The 24,073-nt window shown below is 43.1% G+C and overlaps 1 protein-coding gene across 1 annotated transcript in view; it reads left to right on the forward strand.

Moving 5' to 3' along the window:
- The first annotated feature begins 3,190 nt into the window (after window positions 1-3,190).
- The window catches only part of PAPPA (pappalysin 1), a 179,581-nt gene continuing 158,698 nt past the window's right edge, over window positions 3,191-24,073 (forward strand). Inside the window, exon 1 of the mRNA XM_051636912.1 lies at window positions 3,191-3,587. Within this exon, the coding sequence (XP_051492872.1) occupies window positions 3,191-3,587 (397 nt within the window). The remainder of the gene's footprint in view (window positions 3,588-24,073) is intronic.

The raw sequence follows: 24,073 nt of genomic DNA on the forward strand, positions 1-24,073 counted from the left end.
GCAGGGTAGAATTTTGTCTGTTGTCAGGGAAGTTAAATCTGACCCAGAGACTCAAGGAATCACAGATTTACTCACTATTCCTAAAATTGCATCTCTTCCACTCTCTGTTATTCTCACTCAGGACTCAAGAGTTCATGTATCACATTTTCATTATGCTTTTATTATGTCTTAGAAATAAATTGGTTTAATGTGAAATTCAGGCTCTAGAGGTAAATTCCATCTTTTTGTACTTTCTTTTGTGAGTACAGAAAGCTGAATTTTAGGCCTTTCCTTAATAGCAAGAACACCCCAGAATTGGTTACTGGAGTTGCAGCCTAATGCATTGAAGAGTTGCATTTCGGTCACAGTGAAGACTTTTTTTTTTTGGTCAGTAATATTGTAACAGTGAGAAGGTCAAATTATGTTTGAAATGAAATAGTGCAGTGCCATCAAACTGAAAAGTTTCAATCATTCTCTTTGATGGTTTCAGCCAAATCATAATGTCCCCAAGGAACATTGGGATTTCACAGAATCAGCTTTATTTTTTTCCACTGGAAAAACTGGAACCTGCTTTATTTAAGTGAAAGAGGCTGCTTTTAGAGACTGTACATGGACAAAGTTCCCAGGGACTTCGGAGGAGTTGTTAAGTGGAGGAAGCAGTGACCCCTGCAGCAGGACTCTTCCTGGGTTAGCTCTTATTTGAACAGGTTCACTTCACATTTTTTAATTTCTTGTGTCGATTTGCACTGTCCTCTGTGTGTTAAATCAGAATAGTAAAGTGCAATACTTAAGCTCTGATCAAGTTTCTGCTGATGAGGCATGTACCTGTGAGTGTCATTTTTACATCCTTTTGAGTTCTTCAGGACATTTCTGGGAGTGTAGACTGTGGTACAGTTTGTTTCCTAGCTAACAAATTCCCCTTGGGTGTTGGGATGCTTAATTGCTGTGAGGTCTTGCATTAAAAACTTGGAAGTGTTGCCAGTATTTGGTGTCTGTCTTGCAAGTAGAGCTGCTGTGCAGGGAAGGTCTGCATGGGGCTGCTCAGTGCAGTTCTCATGGACTTCTGGGGGGACTTTGGGGATGTATCCAAGCTCTCTGAAAATGTCAATTGTTCATCCTTCAGCGTTTGCAAATTAGTAAGAAACTGGGAAAAAAAAAATAAAAATAGGAAAAAAAAATAATCACTTCTCAGAAGCCTTGCAAGGAGTCAATAACTATTTCTCATTGAAAAATTATGGAAGATCATATATATTATAAGTGTTAGTAGTCATAACAAACCCATCCTAGCAGGGTGATCTGCAAAAGCAGGAAGATGACAGTCCAAGGAAAACTCTCGTGTGATTGCTGTTCAAAGTTTCTAGGACAGTGAGGTGTGGAAATCGTTAATTTTGAGATGGAAGAGGAGGAAAATGGGGGCTACTGGGTTTGTGACTGAACTTGGTGCGACTTAACTTGGTTCTACTGGACCATTTCTGAGCTGAATAGTGGCCCGTAGATTCAGGGTGTGCTACTGCTAAGTCATTTCCACTTCTTAAGTACTTAGAAAAATCCTTTTTGTTGCCATCAGGGGGAGCTTTTGAGATCTTTCAAGAGTAAAAAAAAAAAAAAAAAAAAAAAAAAAAAGGAGGAGGGGAAAAAAAAAAAAAGGGAGGAAAAAAAAAAAAAAGAAACGTCCCAGCTCAGAAACAGAGATCTACAAACCAGCAAGCAGCCTGAATCTTACCTGTGGCTACAACTGAGCCAAGGAAACCATGGGAGCTGAATTCCTTAGACTGAAAAATTACCAATATTGAGAGAGGATTTTTTTTTTACTCAATCCACCCACCAATAAAATTAATATTTTTTTTTATTATTATTATTATTTAAAAAAAAAAAGTCTTTGGAGCATTCAAAAACCAAATCCTGCTCCGTTGCTACAGCTTCTGGAAGGCAAATGCTCTTCAAAAAGCTTCTCTCCTTTTAGCTCCTGATGATTCGATGGGGACCTTTGATGCAACATTTGGATTAGCTGCACACAACTGCACTGAGGGGGACCACAAAAGGGGGAGCCTGGCTGATTGCATAACTTTAAGAAAATAATAAGAGGAAAAGAAAGAATTAGAGAAAGAGAGAGAGAGTGAAAAAGAGAGAAAGAAAGAAAGCAAGCAATTAAAAAAAAAAAAAAAATATCTGAGACTCAAGTTTCAAGACTCTTTATGTGCTGCAGAGGAGCATAAGGTTTACCAGCAAAGTGCAACGGGGAGTCTGAGAGGAGAAATAGCTTTCTCTTTTGCCAAGAAAAAAAAAATAGGAATGTGTGTTTTGGACTGGACTGAGAAAGAAAGCTGGGGAGATTGCAAAAAGGGGGGCTGCAGGATTTTTGTTACATTGATCCATTCATCTTGATTGTCTTCTTTAAAAAATAAATAAGAGGGGGGAAAGTGATAGGGGGAAGGAGGTAGAGAGGAAAAGAAGGGGGGAAAAAGAAAACAGCCAAAGTGTTTGAACCTCTGGAGCTATCTGCTCCTTCAAGCTGATTGATTAGTCATGATCCCTGCAGTTTTAATGGGAATCATTCAATTGGGAAGGTGGAGCACCCTAGAGTAGATTAGCATATTCTTGTTTACTCATCTTCTGAGGGGCTTTTTCTCTTTTCTTTCATTTTGTGGAGAAGAAGGGAGGGGGGGAGGCTGGGGGGAAGGAGGGGGTTGTGGCTTATGTTATAAAGGAGGCCAAAAAAATAAATAGATTAGAGCATCTTTGGGGGGGAGGGAAATCAGTGGGTCTGAGTCTTGGAGAAAGCTGGGGGGGTTGTTTTGGTTTTTTTGTTTTGTGTGTGTGAGAGAGTGTGTGTGTGTTTTTTTTAAGAAGAAAAAAATAAAGGGAAGAAAATCCAGCAGAGAAAAGAAGAGAGAGAGGAATTCCAGCTGTGGAGGAATAGAGGAGAAGAAGACAGATAGAGGAGGAAGAACAGAGAAACACATTTCAACCAAGGAGGAGTTTTGATCTATTTTATTTTTATTTGTTTTAAGGGAAAAAAAAAAATATCTATAAGCAGGAAAAAGAAAGAAAGAAAAAGAAAAAAAAAAAGAAAAGAAAAAGCAACTGAGAAGGGTTATAAAAAGAGCAAATACCAAGAAGGGTGAACAAGAGAAGAAAGTCAAGGCAAGGAGGAGCCCAAAGCTGGCAGATCGGGAGGATTTGCAGGGGAGAAGGGGGGGGAAGATTGGAAATGCAGCTCTGGAGTTTGCTGCTGCCTCTTGCGCTTCTCTGTTCAGCCCTCGCCAGTGGACCCGAATGTGGGATGGACGAGCGCTCCCGCAGGGCGCGAAGGGACACCAGGCACAGCCGCCAGCTCCGCTACACCGCCCCGGGCACCTGTGCCACCAGGTTAGCCCGAGGAAGGCGCTCCACCGCTGGGCTGGAGCCTGGGCATGTCCCCCGCAGGAGGCAACAGCGGGAGGTAAAGGACGAAGAGGAGTCCCTTACCCCGAGCAGGGCGCTCTATTTCAGTGGCCAAGGTGATCAGCTGCGGCTGAAGGCAGATATTGAGCTGCCCCGAGACGCCTTCACTTTGCAAGTGTGGCTGAAAGCTGAAGGAGGACAGAGATCTCCGGCTGTCATTGCAGGTAGGTAGTTGGCGGTGCCTGTGGCTGCAGCATCCCTTGCACGTTTCGGGAGCCGGCAGAACAGCCAGCTGTAGGCGTGTGTGTGGATGGGATGTGTGTGTGCACACCTCCGCGTGTGTGTGCCTTGCAACACGCAGATGGGAGCGAGTGCGTGTGGGAACACGCTCGGGTGCGTTTATTAGGTAGATATTTGGTGAAATACCGGAGCTCAACAAACTGTCTGCAAGTGTACGCTGGCAGGAAAAGTTATGTAAACTTTTGCGTCGGGAAGCAGCAGTATCCTGGGGAGTTTCTTTATGTCTGTGTGTATGGATTGGGGTGCAGAGAGGAGAGAGTGCTCTTACAGTGGGTTTTTACCTAATCTCCAGGTAGGAAAACCGTAGATAGAGCATTTGAAAGTAGCTCCTAAGTAAGTATGAACATAAATGTGTGTCTAATGCGTGGCTGCAAAGAAATGCATCTCTGAGGTCCCTATATGATTTCCCTGGTTTTATTAGCTCTTTAGTGTACTTCGCTGTTACCTTTCAGATGCAATGTTAGCATGTGGTTTCCAACAAGCTATAAAGCAACTTTTGGCTATTGTGAAACCTCAAATGAATCAAATGAGTTTATAAAGTTCCCAACCCCTCGACACTCAGCTTGGGCTGGGACTAGCGCTGCAGCTAGAGGATGTGGTGAGTATTTTTGTCTCCCCTTAGCAATGGCAAGTGTAGCACAAATGTTTGTAAGGTCAAATAGCCTTATAAAACCATTTAGTACTCAAGGCAGCTACCAGTCTGAGCTGTCTGAGCTGAACAATAATGAGGAATATCGCACTTTTCTTATTTAAATTTTATGAGCCCATCATGAATTTGGGTCCTTTTCCCTGTGTTCTCTCCCTCTCCCCCTCCCTCCCGCCACCTCCCGCCCTCTCCCTGCTTTAGTGATAAAGTGCAGCAAAGTTGTCATGAAATCGGATACTTTTCAGAGGGTTACAAGCCCTTATAAATGTCGCCACATCCATCTTTGCTCCGAAGGAAGTCATAGAAAATGGAAATGCCCTTAAAAAAAAGGCAAAACTAGTCAGAAAGAGAAACGAGGCGGGGGGGGAAGGACTGACGGGGGAGGGGGGTAGGAAGACAAGTTTTACAGTTCTTTTGGCAAGGAGATTCCCGGAAAGTACAAACTTTCCATGTCCTAGGATGCCTTAAAGAGACAGGGAGGATTTCCCCTTTCCCTTTAACTGGAGTCACTTCCTACCAGAAGGCAGCGGCTGCTCCCGCCAGCCCGGCTCGCCTCTCCCCTGCCACCCTCCCTCCAGCCACCTTCTCCAGCTCCCCTGCCCCATCCCTGACCCGTGCCACTGCCCTCTTTCTATGAAGTTGCTTTGTCCTAAGGAAAACAACAACTAAGATGAACCTAGCACTGCATTTCCTTAACTTTCCCCAATCCTGGCTGCTCTGCTCGCTTTTAAGGAGGGGACACGGCGTGTGTGTGGCTGCCGGGGTGGGCAGGAGGGGCTGGGCATGGGCTGGGTCCTTCTGCCTGTAGGAGGACAGACAGATGGGTGATTTCAGAGGTGAAATAGATTATTACTTGCTTAATTTCCCCTGGCTTTCTCATACTCCATTCTTCTTGTTCCCAGCGTTAACTTGAACCCTGGGGCTCAAAATGCTTCCCTTTCAAGGTAGGAAAGGCAGAGCTTGGGTTTACACAAGTCTTCCAAGGGGAAAAATGTGGTCACTGTATTTTTTAGTGTGTTTAATCCAACACCTAAGATGCCGTGTCTGTCTTTAGTGCAAGGATCTCTAATACACACAATAGGGAACCTAGACAAACACACACAAAGATCATTTGTAGTAAAATACTTTAATTGGATGAGGGAGGTTGGGTTGTTGCCTGTATAAAACACTTGACCCATTTAATGGATGGAAATAACATTCCACTGTGAAAAATGAAAAGAAATGCCCCAGTTTAGCACTGTAGAGCTTGCAGCTCAGCTCGGGAGGACTTTGTGATTTTTTTAATTTTATTTTTAAGCTCTCCTGCCCCCTCGCACATACTCTTGAAGAGCAGCCAGGTTTGGCTCTGTGTGTAAACACCTGGAAGGGGTCCAAGAGGAACTCACTCGGAGTATCCTCCACACACCACAGCCTCCCAGACCTGCAGCAAGCTTAGGGAGAGATTACGCTTCCTTCAATGAGGAAATCAAGGGTTCTGGCTGCCAAAACTCTTGGCTTTCTCATTTTCACTGTTTTGGGATGTGACAGACTCAGGAGCCTTGTTCTGCTGTTGAAGTTGCATCTGTAGGACCCCACTGAAGTCAAAAGCCCTTCTGGGTGTTCAGGGTGGGGGGTGGGGGGTCTGGCTCAAATTTGCTGACAGTGCCAGAAGTGAGTTTCTCCCCAGTTTCCACCCTAGTTGCAAAGTGGAAAACTCTGTGAGTGTACAGATCTGAGGGAGAAGGCAGGATCGACTGGAAGACAGATCTTTTTCAGAGTCTTCCTTGTACCTTCATCTACTTTCTGCCCCCCACCCTCAGCCTGTGTTGCTTGCTCCCATTCCATCTCTCCTTGCTGGCACGTCAGTAGTCACTAGATGTTTTATAGCAGCCACATGTGTGCCCATAGGGGAAGCCTGTTGTGTCTGCTAAAAATCTCATGTAGGACCCAAGTTGTTATCAGCTTCTACGCCTGAGCCCTGATATAACAGAGCTCCTCTGCTAATCCAGGCTACAGGAGTTTCTGTTTCTGTCTGGAGCCAACTCTCCTTACGTCACCCTCTGCTGCAGTATTCAATTTGTTTTCATAAATGGCTAATTTTACAGCGCTGTTAAGTGGGTTCGTCATTGTGCCGGGCCATGCCCTGCCTCTGATGATAGGCAGTCCTTGGTGCCAGGCGCTGCCAATTTTCGCGCTGGTTGGCAGTGATGTTATTGCTGCCCTGTTTGACTCCACTGCTATCTCTTCTGGCATTTGTCAGGGAGAGCTGTAGGGAAACTAGAAGTCTGACCCATTGATTTGTCTTACGCAAAAGCTGAGCAGCATTTTCAGAGCTGGGGCTTTGCAGCTCCCCGGTGGAGGCAGCTCCCGGCTCGCGTGTAGTTGCCTCCCTCCCTGGGCCACATAGTTCTTGGACAAAGACTCCTTGGATGTGTGTACCTACCACACAGCACAGTACATCCCTCTTACAAACACACACATGTACACATGGTATTAATCATGCAAGTTTGTGCACTTTTCCCTGCAGAGTCTTTGAATGCATCTCTAGTAGTGAAGGAGGGAGTTAAGGTCCAGGCTGTGCTCAAGTTAGGAAGGACACATGCCATACAAAATAAGACACTTCAAAGCACCGTTGACCTTGCTTCTGTTGTAATCAAAGATATTTCAGTTCTACTGTGGAAATGCAACTCCATCCTAAGAAACAGTATCCTCCTGAGTCCCTGTCAGTGTGTTTTCTGGTATATGGCTCAGCTGCAGGATAGCTCATGTTTTCATAGGAAGGAGATGTTGACTCTTTACTGGCTGGGAGCTGAGAGGAGCTGGATGAATGATCAGCAGCAGGAGCTGGAGTAAGAAGGCGTGTCTGCTCTGACGAGTGAAAGTTATTTGTGTTTTGGTTTGCCTTTTTTTTTTTTTTTTTTTACCAGTTTCATTCTCCTCTGTCTCCCTGTTCCTCTGCCTGCCAACAGGGAGCATGATCCCAACTTAATAAGGCTTCATATGTAAGGGAGTGCCTGTGTTTTCCCAACTTCAGTCCTTGGTGAACATAAAACTGCAGCAGAATCCAAAGAGAAAGAAATGCCAAAACCAGCACAGTGGAGATCACTTAAAGCCACAGCTCTTGCATACAAGAGACTGAGAAACATCGGTGTCAGGGTCCAGTAATTAGGCACTTATAAAGACATGTAATTCACACTGTGTAAGTCTGCTCCCTCCACAGGGTTTAAGAGTATCTGTTTACTTTGGGGGGGTTAATTTGGCTCCTTTCTGAAGTTTTGGACTCTGATACTGAACTAATACACTTTGGGTAGAACTGGCGAGCTGGGTCCTGTTCTCAGAGCTGATCCTTGTAGAGGATGTGCTTGGAACTTGAGGACATCTTCAATAGACAGTTTACTCTGAGTTTCACTGGCATGAAAATAATTGGTAGATAGATACTGCAGAAATTTCTCATCTTCAGCAGCCTGTTGTCTTTTGATTGCATGCTTTTCTTGTTTTGATCTGCAATGAGGTACTAGAATGAAGGACTATAGGATAAGTCAAACATATACTTGTAGTTCTCTCATTTATTTGGCACTGGGCTAAGCCAGGTCCCAGGGTGATGGGCATGATGGGTGGAGTAGAGTTGGGCCAAAGTGACAGGAGCTAGAGCTGATGGAGCTGATGCTCCTTCAGGGTGACAAGCTTTGAACACACCATTGCTGAAGGCTCCAGGGAGCTGGGTGGTTTTGGCTTCCTTGTAGATGGTTTCAAATGATTTGCCACTTCATGAATATAGATCTGGATAAGTAACAGGCCACTGAAAAAATACAGCATAGCTTGGCATTTACTAAATATTTGCATTTAAACAGCACATTTCCTTCAGCCTCTAGAAATCAGGAAAAGAGTCAGAAACTGGGAAAGAAAAAAATATTCTTTCTATAAGACTTCCAATTTTAACTGGCCTTTTGATTAGCTACACACTAGAGTCTGAACAGCAGAGTTAGAAAAAAGTTGTTGTGTTTTGTTGTGTTGGTTTTTTTTCAAGTACTTACATGTAGGTTGCTCTAATTAATTAAACAGCAATAAAAGAAAGAGGGAAAATTGACTGTATGAGTGAAGGATGGTAAATTTACATTCCTAAATGATGCATGACTGTCTCCTGTAGGCACAGAGATGTGTCCCAGGCTGAGCTCGCCTCTCCAAGCTTCATTTCAACCTGATTTATTTCAAACCAGCCTTTTTCAGCTAGAAAAACTCATGTGAGGCAGAAAGCAAGCTGAGGGGATGCTGTTTGGAGAGAGAGCTGGAGCAGGGCCCTCCTCAGGGATTCATGGAGATGTCTGGAAAAGCACAGAGCAGAGCTGAGGTGGGAGGGCCTCAGTGGTGAGGGTGAGAGGCAGCCCTCAGAGAACCTTTGCATGCTAAGCCAGCACAGAAAGACAGTCCTGGCCATGGATTCAGCTGCCTGAAAATTATCACGTCAGGTAGAAGCTGCTCTCCAGGTCCCCGTGTCACCTCTCTCCACGGCACTGGAGGAGCTCTGCAGGTGGCTGAGAGGATCCCAAGGCCATGGCCATGTCAAACAAAGGGGCCCACCATCAGTCCCAGCCACACGCAGCATAGTGAGATTTGTGCTTAAATCCCAAACCCCAGAAGTCTCACTGATCACTGGAGCAGCTGAGGGGGGCAACACTGGCTCCCCAGGGACCGTAACCCCAAAGCCCCCCTTGAAGGTAGGTGTTTTTCCCTTTTCTCATGAAGAAAAAGATAGTTGTCTGCTTTCAAAGTGGGTCTGGGATTCTGGTGATGCTTCTGCAGGACCTTTATGTGTTCATTGGCCCTTGCAAAGGGCAGGAGGAACCCTTGGCTGGATGTGTGAACAACAAAGACCTGAGCCACCCATGAGAGCTACCCTGGTCAGTGAGGATGGCCCTGGCTAAGTGGGCAGGGAAATACTGGGGGGTGAAGCTGGAATTGCTGGTGGAGAAATGCCTTTGGAGCCCAGATCTGACTCAATCAGGACACAGGTGCCAGGTTCCTCAGAGTTGTTGCAAGGGAGGTGCAGCCACCACACCTGCCTGAGCAGCTTTAGGACAAAAATATTGCAAGGTTATAGGGGCTCTCCAGACCAGGGGATTAACTGAGTGCTTTCACCTTGGGTTTCCATTATTCATGCAAGCCTGAGCCAGAAAAAAAAAAGAACCAAAATATAGTGTTGTTTTTTTCAAAAAGACAAATTAAAAAAAACAAAAATAAACCCTCCCGTGACTGGGGTCAACTGCAATGTTCTCATATGACAGTTTTGCTTCCAATTTTAGTTATTGTTTTCTTCAGCTCCTCTTTTCTTCTCTCTGACAGAAATAATAGGAGCAGAAGCAGAGAAGGGACCACCTGGGTTGTCAAATTCAGTCCCCTGTAGTGTCAGGGATATAACAGCAGATAATTAGTCCAAACATTCACAGAAAATCCACTTTGTAGGTTCTGATATAGCACAGGCCACAGAAAATTTCCCAGCGCTATATTATAAACCCAAAATCTTTAGCTAAGACCAAGAGTCACCACTATAATGTAAGACAGGAAAAGAGAAGGACAGATTGACAACATCTTAAGTACCTAAAATCCAAAGCATTGGTTTAGAAAAGTGCTAACTATGACAAAGAAAAACATTTGCTGGTAAAATATATCAGCTTTCTTATTTTCAGAAAGTTAAAAACGAATCAGGTGTTTTGACAGTTACAAAACGTCTATTGAAATTTTAAGTTAGAATATTTGGCAAAACTGATCCTTTCCCACAGATAGTCTGTTTTGATTAATTTCCCTTTTTCCTGAGAAAAATATTTTATCAAATATTTCCCACCCTTCTCTGGTCTTAGTTTGTGTGGCAGCTCCTACATCCCCTCATAGTAAGAATGAAGGGCTTAACATATTTTACTTCTTCAAATCTTATATTTCAGATTATTTTGAAAATGGATCAAAAAAGTCTTGTTTGATCAAAACCTTTTACATTCTTCTCTCAACTGTATCAGCTTGTCTAATATAATCTTCTTCTTCATTTAATCTCCTCCCTATATACTACCAAATATTTTATCTAATAGTGTCTTTACATGAGCAATAGATATTAATGTTTCTATAAAAAATATGCAAAATATATTGGACTTCTCTGTTTCCTGGATTCTGTACGTTTGCTTCATGCATTGTTCTGAGCACAGAACAACTGACTGTACTGTCTTGGTTGCTTGGTTGTTTTTTTGCCCAAAATGAGATTTCTGAAAAAGAAGGTGTGCCTTTCTTCTGACCTTATACTTAACATTGCTCTATGGGCATTTCCCTTCTGTGGGGCAGCTGACACCTGGATATGATTCTTTGTTTTATTTCAGCTTTCTGCAGACGAGAGATGCTAGATTGTTCTTGTGCTAATTTCTACTTGTCCTTTTATTTCTCTTCATTTTCTCTGGTGTGAGCATGCATGCACATACACACACCATTTCTAAAGCACGTTTGATTTTTTTCCCAGATCAATAGAGCATTTAAACTCCAATGATCAAGGAAGAGCAGCTTGTTTATTTCCCCACATATTCTGACACAAATGGCAGCTCTTGTAAACTGCTTTGATTTGATGTTAGTGCCTATTATAAAGTTTCCTCTCCCCAAAGCCATCCAAGAAGTCAAAGTACTCAAAGCAGTCAAAAATGTGTTTGTAGTAGTCTGAACATGAGCAGACCAGTGCTCAAAAAGAGAAGTTAAAAAGAGAACCAGAGTGAATATCTTACCCCAGAATTTTGCTTTCCACTATCCTTTTCTACAGTGATCAGAATGATTTGCTTAGCTGAGGACTGTTCGAAATCCATAAGGTTGCCAGCACCAAGTGAGGGTACAGTATGGGTCACAGCTAAAACTGGGAACAGAGAAATATGAGCCGGGTTATTCCTTGGTGAGAGCGGGGCTGGCCTCATGGTGTTAGAGTTATGCAGGCAGAGTAGATTTGATCCTAAACCTGGTCAAGATCATGAGAAAATACCTTGACCTTGGCTGACTCTGATATGCACTCTGATTTCAGAGAGTCTTCTGCATCCTCTTCTACAGCCTGGACTCTTCCACGGTCCTTGCTTTAACATCCTTTATTTTGCTGTTCTTTCTTGCTTTGGATGCAGAAGAAAAATTGTGAAGCCCTAACGTCAGAGAAGTTGGCCAGGGGAAGGGGACATGTTTATTTTAGTTGTTTTTGCTATACTCCAGATCCCACTTTGGCCTCTGTCTCTTTCAACCTTTCTCGTAATTTTTTTCCCCCTGCCTTTTTTTCCTTTCAGTGTTAAAAAGAACACTTATTCAAAACACACCGTCCAGTTTTCTGTTTTGCTGGGTGATGTAAGTGTGTAACTTTCCCATCCAATCCCTCCACCCTCTCTTATCACCATCCTAGCCTTGGTTCTTCCTCTACTATCTGATGTCCTTGATTCCCCCGTCTTTCCCTTCTTCCTGCTCCACACACTTGTTGGTTTCCTTCTCCAACCCTGCACTCTCTGTATTTCTCATCTTATTTTGCCACAGAAGGGTGGTGTCCACTCCTTGCAGACCAAGGGTGTCTGCCAGGTCTGTGGCTTCAACCAACTCATATTGGCAGTGCTGTGGGACCAGCGGGTGAGCAGGCTGGGTGTGCTTAGTCCAGGCACATGCTCATGCATCTTTTCTGGGAATTATTGATATTGTTCTGTTTAATATCCATCCTAGCGGTGCATAAACAAGGAGCAAGCTGTTGTTCTCACCAAGAGGGAGTGAGGGCAAAGTGAAACTGAGATGCATCTGGAATTGGCCTGGTAAAGCAACATCTGAGAGATATAATACCAGCTCATGAAAGCAAAAGAATTGCTGTGTTGGAGAAGAAAACCACTCTGTTCTTTGCTGATTAACTCCTGGGGTCTGGTAGGCTTTCCTTGACTCTTCCTTTTGAGTGATACTTAAAGCTCTTTTATCTCTTCTCCTTCCTCCCCTCTGCAGTGTTTTTCCTCCTTCTCCTTATCTAATTTATTGTCTCTTTATTTGCTTTAAATCACTTTCCCATATGGATTTCTCTCCTCTGACCCATCTTCCCCTTCTTCATCTGATTCCCAGGAGTCTTCTGTCGTCATGGAACTGGGAGAGGAGCAGCCGTTTCTGACACTGAGCATCAGCTGCAGGCTCCTTTTCTCCTTCGTTTTCTTCCTTGCCTATGCACTGCTGTTAGTGTTGGAAGCATACTCACAGAGATCATCCATTGGATTGAGGAAAGAGATCTTATCACCATTATTTTGTTTGTTTTATTTAAAACTGGGAAAGAAATGGAAAGGATAGGACTTCACTCTGACCAGGGTTACTTAGTTTTGAATGTAGGTTTTTTTCTCCTGTGCTAATGCATCCTAGTACTGTTATTTTCCTTTGTCATTGCAGTAAGACTGTGGTTTGGTAGTCCTGATAACTGCCTCAACACATCCTGCTGATGGTGGTGTTAAGTTTGTCAGGCTTGAGAGGACATTGCCCTGAACTTCAGGGAAACTGAGGAACGGAGGGATGCTCTGATTTGTCCAAGATTTGGCAGTGAGTTGGCTACAGAGCTAGAAACAGATCCCAGCAGGCTTGGCCTTTGATTAACCTTTTTTTTAGGAGCAGTGATAGTTATTCCTCAGCCTGAGTTGTTCTCCCTGTGAAGTCAACACACCCTCATTCTTGAAGAATGTTTTGTTGTAGCTGCTGATGGGTTTTTTTTGTTGGGTAATTATTGTGCTGAGCTGATGGTGGCTATGAAGTCCTTCACCTGGTGTCACACTGTTGAAAGCAATGGCAACATGTGTGATGGTCGAAGAAAGCAGCTGGCATTTGTGACATGAGCTCTTTGGGGTTAGCAGAAAATCATATGGTCTTGAATTAATTTCTCAGCCCCAAACATGCTGGTGATGTTTAATCAGCCTAAATGAGTCTATTTCTCGAATGGTATGCAGCCCATAATGGGAGAGAAAAGCAAGTATTGCCAAAGCTCCTTGGTTCAGAGTACTCGTATTTAAATTGGAAATCTTCAATATCTTTTGATACATCTGCACATTGATTAAAGTATTGACTCACTGGAACAACTTGGAAAATACTTACATTGCAAGTGCAAAGCATCTTCCTAGGAAATGCTGAAAATCTGTTGCTGGATATTTCAGATTATTAATTAAGGGCAAAAGCAACTAATTTACCTCATAGTTAAATATAGCCCAGATGAGTGGTTGCAGAAGGGGCTTTCCATGCAGCATGTTAGTGCCCCAAGCTGTTTTGGGGAGGGGTCATTATTTAGTGTACATTCTCCTGGCTAAACAACTGGTGTTTCTGTCAGGACTGTGAACAGAGAGGCTGTACATACACAATCCACTTGGTTTTGTTCAGAATTCAGCAGCATCTGTGCTTGTAAAGGCTGAGGTGCTAAGGCTGAAATCTGGAGCTTGCATTACTACTGTCTTACATTGCATCTGTCTTGTGGACAAACAGAGCAGCCTCTCTGAGGTCAAAATAGCACCTTTCACCAGTGATAATTTAATGGGAATTATTTTCAGTGTAAACTAGACAAGAATTGGAAGCCTTCTGTGCTGTAGCTCATGAATGGAGATGTTCAGGGAGAAAAGGAATACTGGGAGAAAAAGCAAATATTAACAAAATGCATTACGCACACAATTTTGAAACATGTACTTGGCAGAGGGAAGAGTGAGCAGTACAAGCCAGATTCTGCTGTTGAACACACCAATGTAAACCTAGAGTAACTCCTTTGGAGAGAAAATCAGAGGGGCTGCTCCAGACTGATGAACGTGTAGAATGTGGGGCAGGGACAGAGCATGCAATGGGCAAAGTGAACAAGCTGAGGGATGTCATGGGGAGCGACCTCCAGCCACCCCCACCACTGTCAATGGTTTCATTTGGGTGTGTAATGGTTATGGTGATGCAGTGGGAAAAATTTGTACAATGAGGGGTTGTTTTTACTTTTTGGAGCATTTTCTGTATATACCTATCGTAATCCCTCCAGACTGTGAAATTAGGCCACATACTGGTTTTACAGTGAGCCCTTTGTGTTTCTGGCAACAAACCCTTCTGAACTCTGCTCTCCAGTCTTGTGGCTGCAAACTCCTTCACCCCCTCCCATGCTGTCCCATCTCCAGCAATAATATCCCCTCCTCTGTTTATAAACAAACACCCCCAGAGGAAGTTCACAGGAAGAAACGTTAGGTAATGAAAATCCACCATGAGCTCGGGTCCAGGCTGTGAGTTGGAGCCAGCAGGGTTGCTGGATGTTTCCTACTCTACATCTGCTTGGAGGAGTTTCTTTGATGAGATGTCTGTCTGTCAGTCTAACTATACGTTTTTCTTTTCCCTTCATCATGGAAAAGATGAAAAAAGAGGGAGTAAAATTATATTCTCATTTTGCTTTCAGATCACTGTGGACAGTATTTGGAAAGGCCAAGCAGGGATGCTAATTGCAGGGAACATGTAGTATTTCTTCTTGAAAAATCCACTGATTTCTGTCTCATTTATGTATTTATTTATTTTTAAGCACTGAAATGTAGATTGTGGCTTCTGGCAAAACTGTTGCTCTTGAGTTGCGCAAAGGCTGTAAAAGGACTAAAATAGCCCAAAGGATAATTTTCCTACTGTAGTCTGAGCACTAGGCTGATAGATCTGGTGTCACACGTCTCATGCAGAGCCACCAGCATAAGGAGGTAGGAGCTAGCAGGACATAAGGAAGCAGAAAATACAGAAGTGTGTAGTCACCATGAGCTCTGAGGCAAGGGACAGATAAACATGGTAATGGTGCTGTCAGCTGGAAAACAAAATACTTTAGCTTGCCCCAGAGGTGCCCCAAACCCAACAGAGACAACCCAAGAAAAATGTTCGTTTTCTTGTGACTGCTCCTGAGTTGTGCCTTTAGTACTGTACCCTTGTAGTCTCAGATAGAAGGTGAGGGAATTATGTGTTCATTTCATTTCAGGGGGCACTGGGATCCTCTGAAAAGCCTTTCTGGCTTCTCAAAATGTGTGGGTAAAATCATCAGATAAGAGAAAAAGTCTGGGAGCAAGTGAGGCTGCAAGGGTCAGGGCTGTGGTTCCCCACTCGTGCAGAGGTGTGCCATCAATGTTGTGCACATGTCACCATCCCAGGCTCCCCCTCTGCCATAAGGAGTGTCTTTGGCAGTTGGGAATAAAGGAGCTTTTACAGACATAATAGTGTGAAAGCTGTGGTCGAAATTTTCATTCTAAGAACCTTGAGAGATATTACAAAAGCTTTCCAGTGTGGGCAGAGTCTCCATACCTTAAAATGGGATGGTTTAAAATAGTCTTATCTGTTGTTTTCAGTTGAAAGAGCAGTTTCTCTTATTGTACAAATATTTTTTTTGGCATGTAATTAATAGCCTTACCTGTAAGACTATCCCAGTGTGGTCTCTCCACCTCCCACCCCAATGTGGGGAAAGACAATCAGAAATGAGAATTTCATATTGCAGCATGGACAAAGTTTCTCACTTGTTGCACAGTCCCTTTGCCTGTGAGCAGGTTAAATAAAGAAGGGAGGCAGGAAGATGGTGGAAATGGACCTGGTTTACACCAGTGAGCTTGCTCCAAGGATTCCAGGATAATTAGCAACACTTTCTCTTAGAAGGAAAGTTGAGCAATTCATTCTTACCCTTTGAAGAGCTCAGAATTAATAAAGAGCAGAGTATCTTCTGCTCTTCTTTGCGCTGGGAAAGACTGGAATTCCCCAAAGTCCTCTTGCTAGAGATGTTTTAATCAAACAGACTGTTTACATTCTGTGTCTCACCAGAGGCAATGCTCAAACAGGGGTGGTCTTCAGCTATATGCTGTAATACTAGGGGTTTATTTTATTTTAAACATCAGCATACCACCAGTTTTACTGGGAAATGGCTGTGTCCAAACACCTGCAGGCTCCATGGAAAAGGCCAGAGAGGGAAGCAAAGGCAGCTGCATCTCACGGAGGCAAAAATGATACTGTGAGGGGTCTGTGTTCCTTCTCTGAAGGTTTCTGCAAGGCTGGGATTTGACAGCAAAGGTGAGCCAGGACCACTTGTGGAGCAAGAGACCTTGCTGTGGTAGGATGCTGAGCACTGGACCAAACTCTTCCTTCTGCCTCAAGCACTGATGACAGAGAAGCAAGGGCCTTTTTACCCCAACCACATGTTTTGTCTCACACTGTGTTGGCCAAACTGTTTTGGTGAACAGTTGCCTCATTCTTATACTGAAGAAGGCACTAAATGTGGTGGGAACTATGTGCTTCATGAGAGAGAGGGAAAAAGAAGGTGAGATTAGGATGACTCTTCCTACCACTGCCCAGCTCTCACATCGCCTCCCTCAGGATGAATGTCTCTTGCAAGTCTATCGAGAAACTAAACCTTTATTGAACATCTGTATGTCTGAAGTTGGCCATAAACCTTGAGTCAGAATCTAAACTTGTGTGCAGTTACAGTTGTTTGGGTGTTGGTTTTTTTTAAATACTTTGATATCTTCTGGAAGTGATGTGTTTCCGCTCCCCATGAGCGGGATCTTCTGTGCATCATTGGGGAGGATGCACGTAAGTAGGCAATGTGGCCAACATTCTTCCAAACCCAAGCAATCCAACCAGCTGTTCAGCAGGGATGTTATTTATTGAGAGCTATCAATGTGTTCAACACATGGTGTCCTTTGCACCGAGGAGCTCACAGCCTGGCTTTTATGGGGTTTCTCTGACACTCATCAAACACTGGTGACAGGGCTAGCTTGATGAAGCACAGGTTTGTATCTGAAAATTGTTACAGAAGGGCATTGCAACAGGATGTTCTGTAAGGAAAGGAGAGAGACAGACTAGCTGGCAGAGTAGAGAACAGAGGTAATTGCAAAGGTTAGAGGTTTCTTTTTGGCTGGTGGTTTCAGGAAGAGAATAGAGAATATATTCAGTGATAAATTAGATGCTCTGGGAGAAAGACTCTGTTTGCTTCAGCAGCGACGAAACTGCTGCATGAGAGAGAAGGAAGCTCCCTCTTCTGATAATTCAAGCTGTTTATTTTGTGGCAGAATGGTTAGAGGTGCATAGGTTGCTCTGGGATTTTAGTTCCTGCTTTGCAATTGCTATGAGGTGCCTTCAGCTCTGTCCTGTCCATCTGTGAAGGTGGAATAATTGTTCTCAGCAGCCCTCAGAGAGATGCTGTTTGTATGGATGAGGTAATAGCATCAGTGCAGCATTTTGATCATATACAATGCTGTAAATTGCAAATGCCACTCTATTGTACCAAAAGGAAGAAATGCTCATCCAAGAAGTCCTGTTGACCAAGGTCATGCTGGGTCCCTGCAGTGCTGGACTGTTGTAAAGAGAAGACTGAAGTTGTGGAATGCCAAAGAGACAAAAAGACAGAGGTATATCTTGCCAATCTCATACTTATCTATTTGTCCCATCTTTTTTCTCTTGACTTGTGTAAGCTCGTATTCATGAGTGTCACAGGTATTTATTTTCCCTTACTGAAAAATAGAGCTGTTGCCTGAACAGTGGGACTCTGGCCACATTCCCTCCTATTCAGCACAAAGAAATCTTGGCTCTTCACTAGTTAATATTTTCTGTCAACAACCTGAAAGAAAACATAAAATCCATGCTGATAAAATTTGCAGATGTTGCAGAGTTCGGGGAGTGGTAAACAATGACCATAACAAGACTCTCATCTGGGGGTTTTCACAAAAAAAATTGAGAACATGCAAACAGTATGCATCCAAATACAGCCAAATGTGAAGTCATACATATAGAGAGACTGGCAGGTCCTACATAAGGGATGGGTGTCGGGAGAAGGGTCTTTCACCTGGAAGCTAAATGTGGAGGAGTAACTGCTCGTTGGAACAGATAAAGCACGTAAATGTGAACTGCCAATGTGATGTTCTGGCCAAAGGTTTAGAGTCATCACTAGCTGTGTAAACAAGAAAGCACTGGACAGGAGTGGGGAGGTTGTGTTATCCTTGCATTGACTCTGGAGTAGCTGCTGGTGAAGTGCCTTGTCCTGTTCTGATGTCCACAGTTTAAAGATATTGCATGAAAGAGGATTTAGAGAAAAAAAAAAAATAACCATGACAATAACGATAGGATTTGAAACAAGTCTCAAAGTATTTGACTCAAAGAGATTAAGAGGTGACTTGACCATCTTGATCTTTAAAGATAAGTTTGAGGAATATTAATCTGATAATTGGAGGTTGAAAATCTGATAGTGGAGGATATGGGTAAATTCAATGGATGCACATGGAGACTGAGCAACTTCTGAAAAGAGAGAAAATGTAGCATTTTAGCCTTGGGAATAGCCAATCACTGCAAAATCTGAGTAAAATGCTAGAATATCTGTTATCGTAACTTCCCAATTAAAATTCTGTGTTTTTCCAAATTACAGGTTCTTTAAAGATTTGGTCCTCACCCGTGTTGTTTGAGTGTTTCTAGCATTGGATTATTCTGGGGTTTTCAGCTATTTCTGCAAGAATTAAAGCCAGTAGCAAAGCAAACGTAGCACTAGGATGCTAATTTCAAATCCTTTAATTTCCCAGTATTCCTATGGATTCTCCTTGACACTGGGAGGATATTCCTAATCACTGTAATATTCCTTTGCATCACTATAGTTGAGTTGTCAGGCTCAGTTTCATGCGATGTTAATCTTGTTTGGATTTTGTCCCTTTCACCAGAATGCTGTGCTTAGTAATGACTTTTCTCCTTCAAAACAGTGCAGCATGCTAAGCTCAAGACAAGCTGGAAAACAAGACTGAAATATTTTCTTATTGAAGGTAGTAAGAGTTTTACCATTTACTTCAAAGAAGCCAAGGATTTACCTCCAGGATACAACCTTTGGGGAGCAAAGTCAAGGTTTCCCTCTGGAAACTGCAGCATTGACAATGTCAGGACTGTGAAGCCAGCATAGCAGACAACCCTTAAAAATAAAAAAGTGAATGAGACAGCAGAGAATAAGCTTGGGGTGACTTTTGCTTTTCATCTCCTTGCTGGGTGGTCTGTCTCAGTCTTGGGGCAGAACAGCATAGTATGTAGAAGAGTATGTAGGCATATGTTGAAGTTACCTATTCCTGTGACTTTGGCCAAGTTGCAAACAAAAAATAGAAACCAAAAACCTGTCCTAGGTAATTAGTGTTCTGAGGCTGTATTTCATTTCATTTGAGCCATCCCCAGCTGGAGACTGCTCCTCAGAATTCAAATTTAAGCTAACTCTCAAAATGCCCTGGTCTGCTCCCTCCAACCCGTGTGCACGTGTATATATAGGCCTCTGCACAGAGAAAGCAGTACATGTACATGCTATGTTATTAGTCTTCACTTCTTTGGTTCCAAATTTAACCAGAAGTGGAAGGGCTGAAATAACATAAGAAAGGTTGGACATACGATATTTCCTGCTGCTCAGCTAAACACAAGAATTGCCAAAAATCTTCCAAGGTAGCTTGTTTCTTTTACACTTCTCTCCTGGTTCTGCAGACTTGAGAAGGTCAATTACTTTTGAGAAGCATTTGACTTTGGCAACGCTTGTAGAAAGCAAAGTAGAATTAGAACCTTTTGGATGTTTGCCCATCGCTGTCCCATTGTGTCCTTTAAGAAGGAAAGACTGAATTTTCAGCTCCAGCCTTCAGTTTAATAGGTGTGAATTTGTTGCTGTACACTTCTAAGACTTTGTGAGTAACTGTGTGAGAATTTTCTTTTAGATCTCTATTTATTTGTGCTCACAGATCAAGTGATCACTGATATTTGTAGAGCAGAAATACAGGCTCAGGTATTTCCAGGAGGAAAAATCATACCAAAACAAATGAAATTGGATTCAAATTGAGCAGAAAAAGAGAGCTCTAAAATTATATACTTTGGTTAGTATGTGGTGACTACAGCCAATCTGGAATGCATACTATAATAGTTATATCATGTTAGAGAGGCAGGTTTTTCAGCAGGATGTTTCCTAGAAAGCAGAAATATCTCTGTGGTTTGTGTATGGGTTTGGAACTTGAATGCAAGTGTGGAGAGGGGAATCTGAGGCATGAAATAGTCATGATTGAAGAAGGCCCAGATCCTTTTTAACGTTGACAGCAGCAAACAGGCACAATCAGCTCCGTTCTGCCTGCTGTTTCTGCACGCTGCTCCCTGCGTTGCATCCCAGACCATGTTTTTAAGGTTGGTAAATTCCTCTGGTGTTTCTAATAGTGTGGGAAAGGTGCAGTCATATGGGAAAACTTGATGCAAGAAGGTATTTTAATCTGGCTAAGATCTGAGATATTTTACTATAAGATATTTAGTTTTCACAGAGACAAAGACCTTGCCATGTTACAAATCAGTGTAAATGCACTGGAACTACTCAGTTTTGCACTCAGAAACTATCTGCCCAAGAATGCTCTCAAAATCCAATTAAATAACTAGAACTGTTTCATGTGGAAATGCCCCTCAATTACAAAGACAAGTCTAAGCTATCATGATGTGATTTTTACAGTCTCTTTGCAGGGTGCCCTAGTTTGCATTCATGGAATTTTTTGTTTTGTTTTTGTAATAATGTGGATGTTGGCCATCTCTCTGATCCTGGAAAGGTTGTGAGGTTGTGCCCACTCCCCAGGTCCTCTTCCCACTCCCTCATTGATCATAATGTTTGATTTAGGTGCCACTAGATTTCCTTCTTTGTTCTCTAGCCCTAACCTCCTCCCCACAAACACACATGCATTGTGCAATGGTGTAAAAGCTCTTCTCCCTGCAGCTGGGAGTAGTAACTGCTCAGCTGGTTCCCGTGCTGCCCTAAAGCTGCTGTAAAGGTCAGAGACAAGGGAATTCTGAAAAGCAAAACAAGCTGTGTTGTTGTCCCTCCTTCAATCCTTGCTGTGTGTTTTGATCAGCACCACAAGCAATCTCATGCACAAACCTCCACTTCTCACTGCTGTATGTTTCTGGCCATCCCAGGGTTCCAGAGGGCAGCAGCCAGGTGGTTTTCCAGAGCCACTCTGGGCGTTGTGGCTGCTGCAGCTGATGGGCTTGCAGTGCCTGTCAGGCACAAAGCATGTTTGGAAAGGAAATGCCATATTGAGCTCCCAGTGAGCTGATGGGTATTGTGCACGGTCATCTGATGGCACAGATGTGCCCCTAATAATCCTTCCAGGAGAACATTTCCTCCTGGGATGCTCTGGCCATCTGATCTGCTCTGAGGTATGCTGACCTATCTTGACCCAGTTTATGATCAATTCTCACTGCTCTTTTCTAAAAGGAGCCCAGAAATGCCACTTTATCATTTAGTTTGCCTGGAAGTTATGGTACTTATGCATCTGTTCGTTCCATAGAAGATACTCTCATTGTTTGCTCTTAAGCATTAACTCCTACAAAAAGGAGAAAAGCCACTCCATGCTAGCATGCACAAGGCTAAATTTCTCTGGAGCTTTGATAGCTACTCAGTATTTGGCTAATAGCACAGGAAAGAGGCCAAGACGTCAAGACAGAGGCAACGTATGTTCCACCAAGCATGTTGCTGGGTTCATTCATCTGTGTGTGTAGAATGACCCTTCTGCTGGCATGCCATTGGTTTTATGTCTTTTTTTTTGCAGGTTTGTGTGTGCTTCCACTTCTGTGTGTATTGGGCACATGTCTGGGAAAAATTGATTACTTTCCTGTGTGGCCCTTGATATGTATCGGTGTGTTTTGCAACATCTGCTTTCTAAGTGTGAGTGGTGTTAATGCTGGATCTCTCTAAAGGGGGATACAGTGACTCAACTACAATAGGATGGTTAATTCCTAACCTGGTTCTGCTGATCAGTGAGCATAGATAAGCTTGGAAGTTGAGAAATGTGCTAAGGTCTCCTTAAGCCAAACCAACAAAGTTACTGAGGCTTTTCTGTTCCCTGTATTTGAGTTTTCATAAACACTGAACTCTGCTTTAGTATCACTGGGTCACTAGGGTGTCCAAAACTATCAGCTACCAACCTGAATTCTTGTCTGAATCAAGCCTGATGCAAAGCCTTCCATATTTATGACATGCACTGGTGATTCTCTGAAGGAACATGCTGATGGCTGCTGAGTTTATGACTTTAAACTAAGTAGTATCCAAACAAAGCCTGCCTGTATTATCTTAATACTGTTCCTGTGTCTGCATGTGTTATGATCTTCTCTAATTACATGGACACTTACTGGTTTTCCAAGCTTCAACCAAAAAAATTCAGTTGTTTCCATGAATTTGGCAGGAGAAATGAATTGTTTTGTAGATATTAGAAAACCCTTATCTTTGTTCTCTGGAATGTTCCTTTGAGTCCAGACTTTACAGCAGAGACTGAAGTTTGACCCACGTGAAGGATGTGCTTTTTGCTGTCCATCTAAAAGCCCACCTCAACCTGGTTATTAGATCATGAACAGCCACAGTTTGCTACCCAAGTACCAGTCTCCACTGGTTCTGCAGCTTTATTGTGAAATCCTCAGGGAGATCTAGATAAGAAGCCAACCTTCCCACTGATACTTGTTTACGCTGATCCTGTATGCAAAGGAGCCCTTACAAAAGCAATTCCAAGGATGACCCTGTTACAATACTGCAAGGCCTGAAGCTCGCTCCTCTGTGCATTCTAGTTATGCAGTTTGTGTGTTCACTTACACCTCAGAACCTTCACAATCTAATAATTTCTCACTCACCCCAGCCTACCAGATCTATTTGCAGTAAGCTTTTCTATACTGTGAGCGGGTATATTCTCACAATGGGCTCAGTGAAGTGTCACTAACATGATTGTCCATGCCAGTGGCTGCTCTGTTGCAGCCTACATTATTTTGCTATCGGAAGGGAAGGATTTATGTAATGTTCATAACTAGCCAGCCACTACAAATTCACATTTTATTGTTTTGGCCATTCTCACCTCCCTGTTTTCAAACTTCAAGGTATCTCATTGAGCCTATGAGTGACTGCATTTGAGAAACAGTACAGCATGTATGCTTAGTTTAATGCTAAATGGCAATGAAGCAAAGATTTTGATATTGCAAAGAGCCTTTGGTCAAACTCTGAACATTAGTTAGGCTTAGATCTATTAGACTGTATTTCTACTGGATGAAGATCTTGTCAAAACAAAAAGAACTCCATCCTTCCATCTCAGATCTGGACCTATTGCAAAGCTTGTAAATTATGATATCTGGTGTGAATTCTGCTAGATTGATGACAGTAGCAAACATCCCCTTTTTACTCTCTTAAGTGGTATGTTGCCACCTGAGCAAGTCCCAAGTGCTTTGTTTGAGCCACTCCTCATCTCTGGGGGTGACCTCAGGAGGCCTCTTAGCTGTGTTGGAAATGGTTTAGACAGAGATGTTTTCTTAAGTACTCTGGACTTTGAATTATTTAACTATTGTGGAAGGAAGTGGGGGCTGGGGGAAGCACAGCAAAGGAAAGGAGAGATTATAACTCCCCTTTTGTAAAACTCTATAGGGTTCAATGTCATGAAATAACCAGTGCAGAACTCAAGAACTGCTCCAGTGGATCTTCGCTGACTTATCCAATTGCATGGAACATGGGGATACTTAACCCAAATCTGTCGGGTTTAATTATTTTCCTCTGGACAGATAAAAGCTTTCTATAGGTTCCTGTAGAATATTTGTTCTTTCAAGCGTTCCTCTGTGCTTTGATACTAAACGATTAAAGCATGCTAAAGAAAAAAACAGCCCCAACCTTTAGCTCCCTGTTCTTGGGCCCCATGACTGCAGCTTTGATTGTTGACCTAAATTCCCCTTTCATAACTGAGTCCTGTCACCTCTGGTTGTAGTCTCCCAGCAAAACAGGCACGCCAACTTTCAGAAGTGCTGGGCACT

The sequence above is a fragment of the Apus apus genome, chromosome 19 (assembly GCF_020740795.1).
Source record: "Apus apus isolate bApuApu2 chromosome 19, bApuApu2.pri.cur, whole genome shotgun sequence".
Taxonomy (NCBI): Eukaryota; Metazoa; Chordata; class Aves; order Apodiformes; family Apodidae; genus Apus; species Apus apus.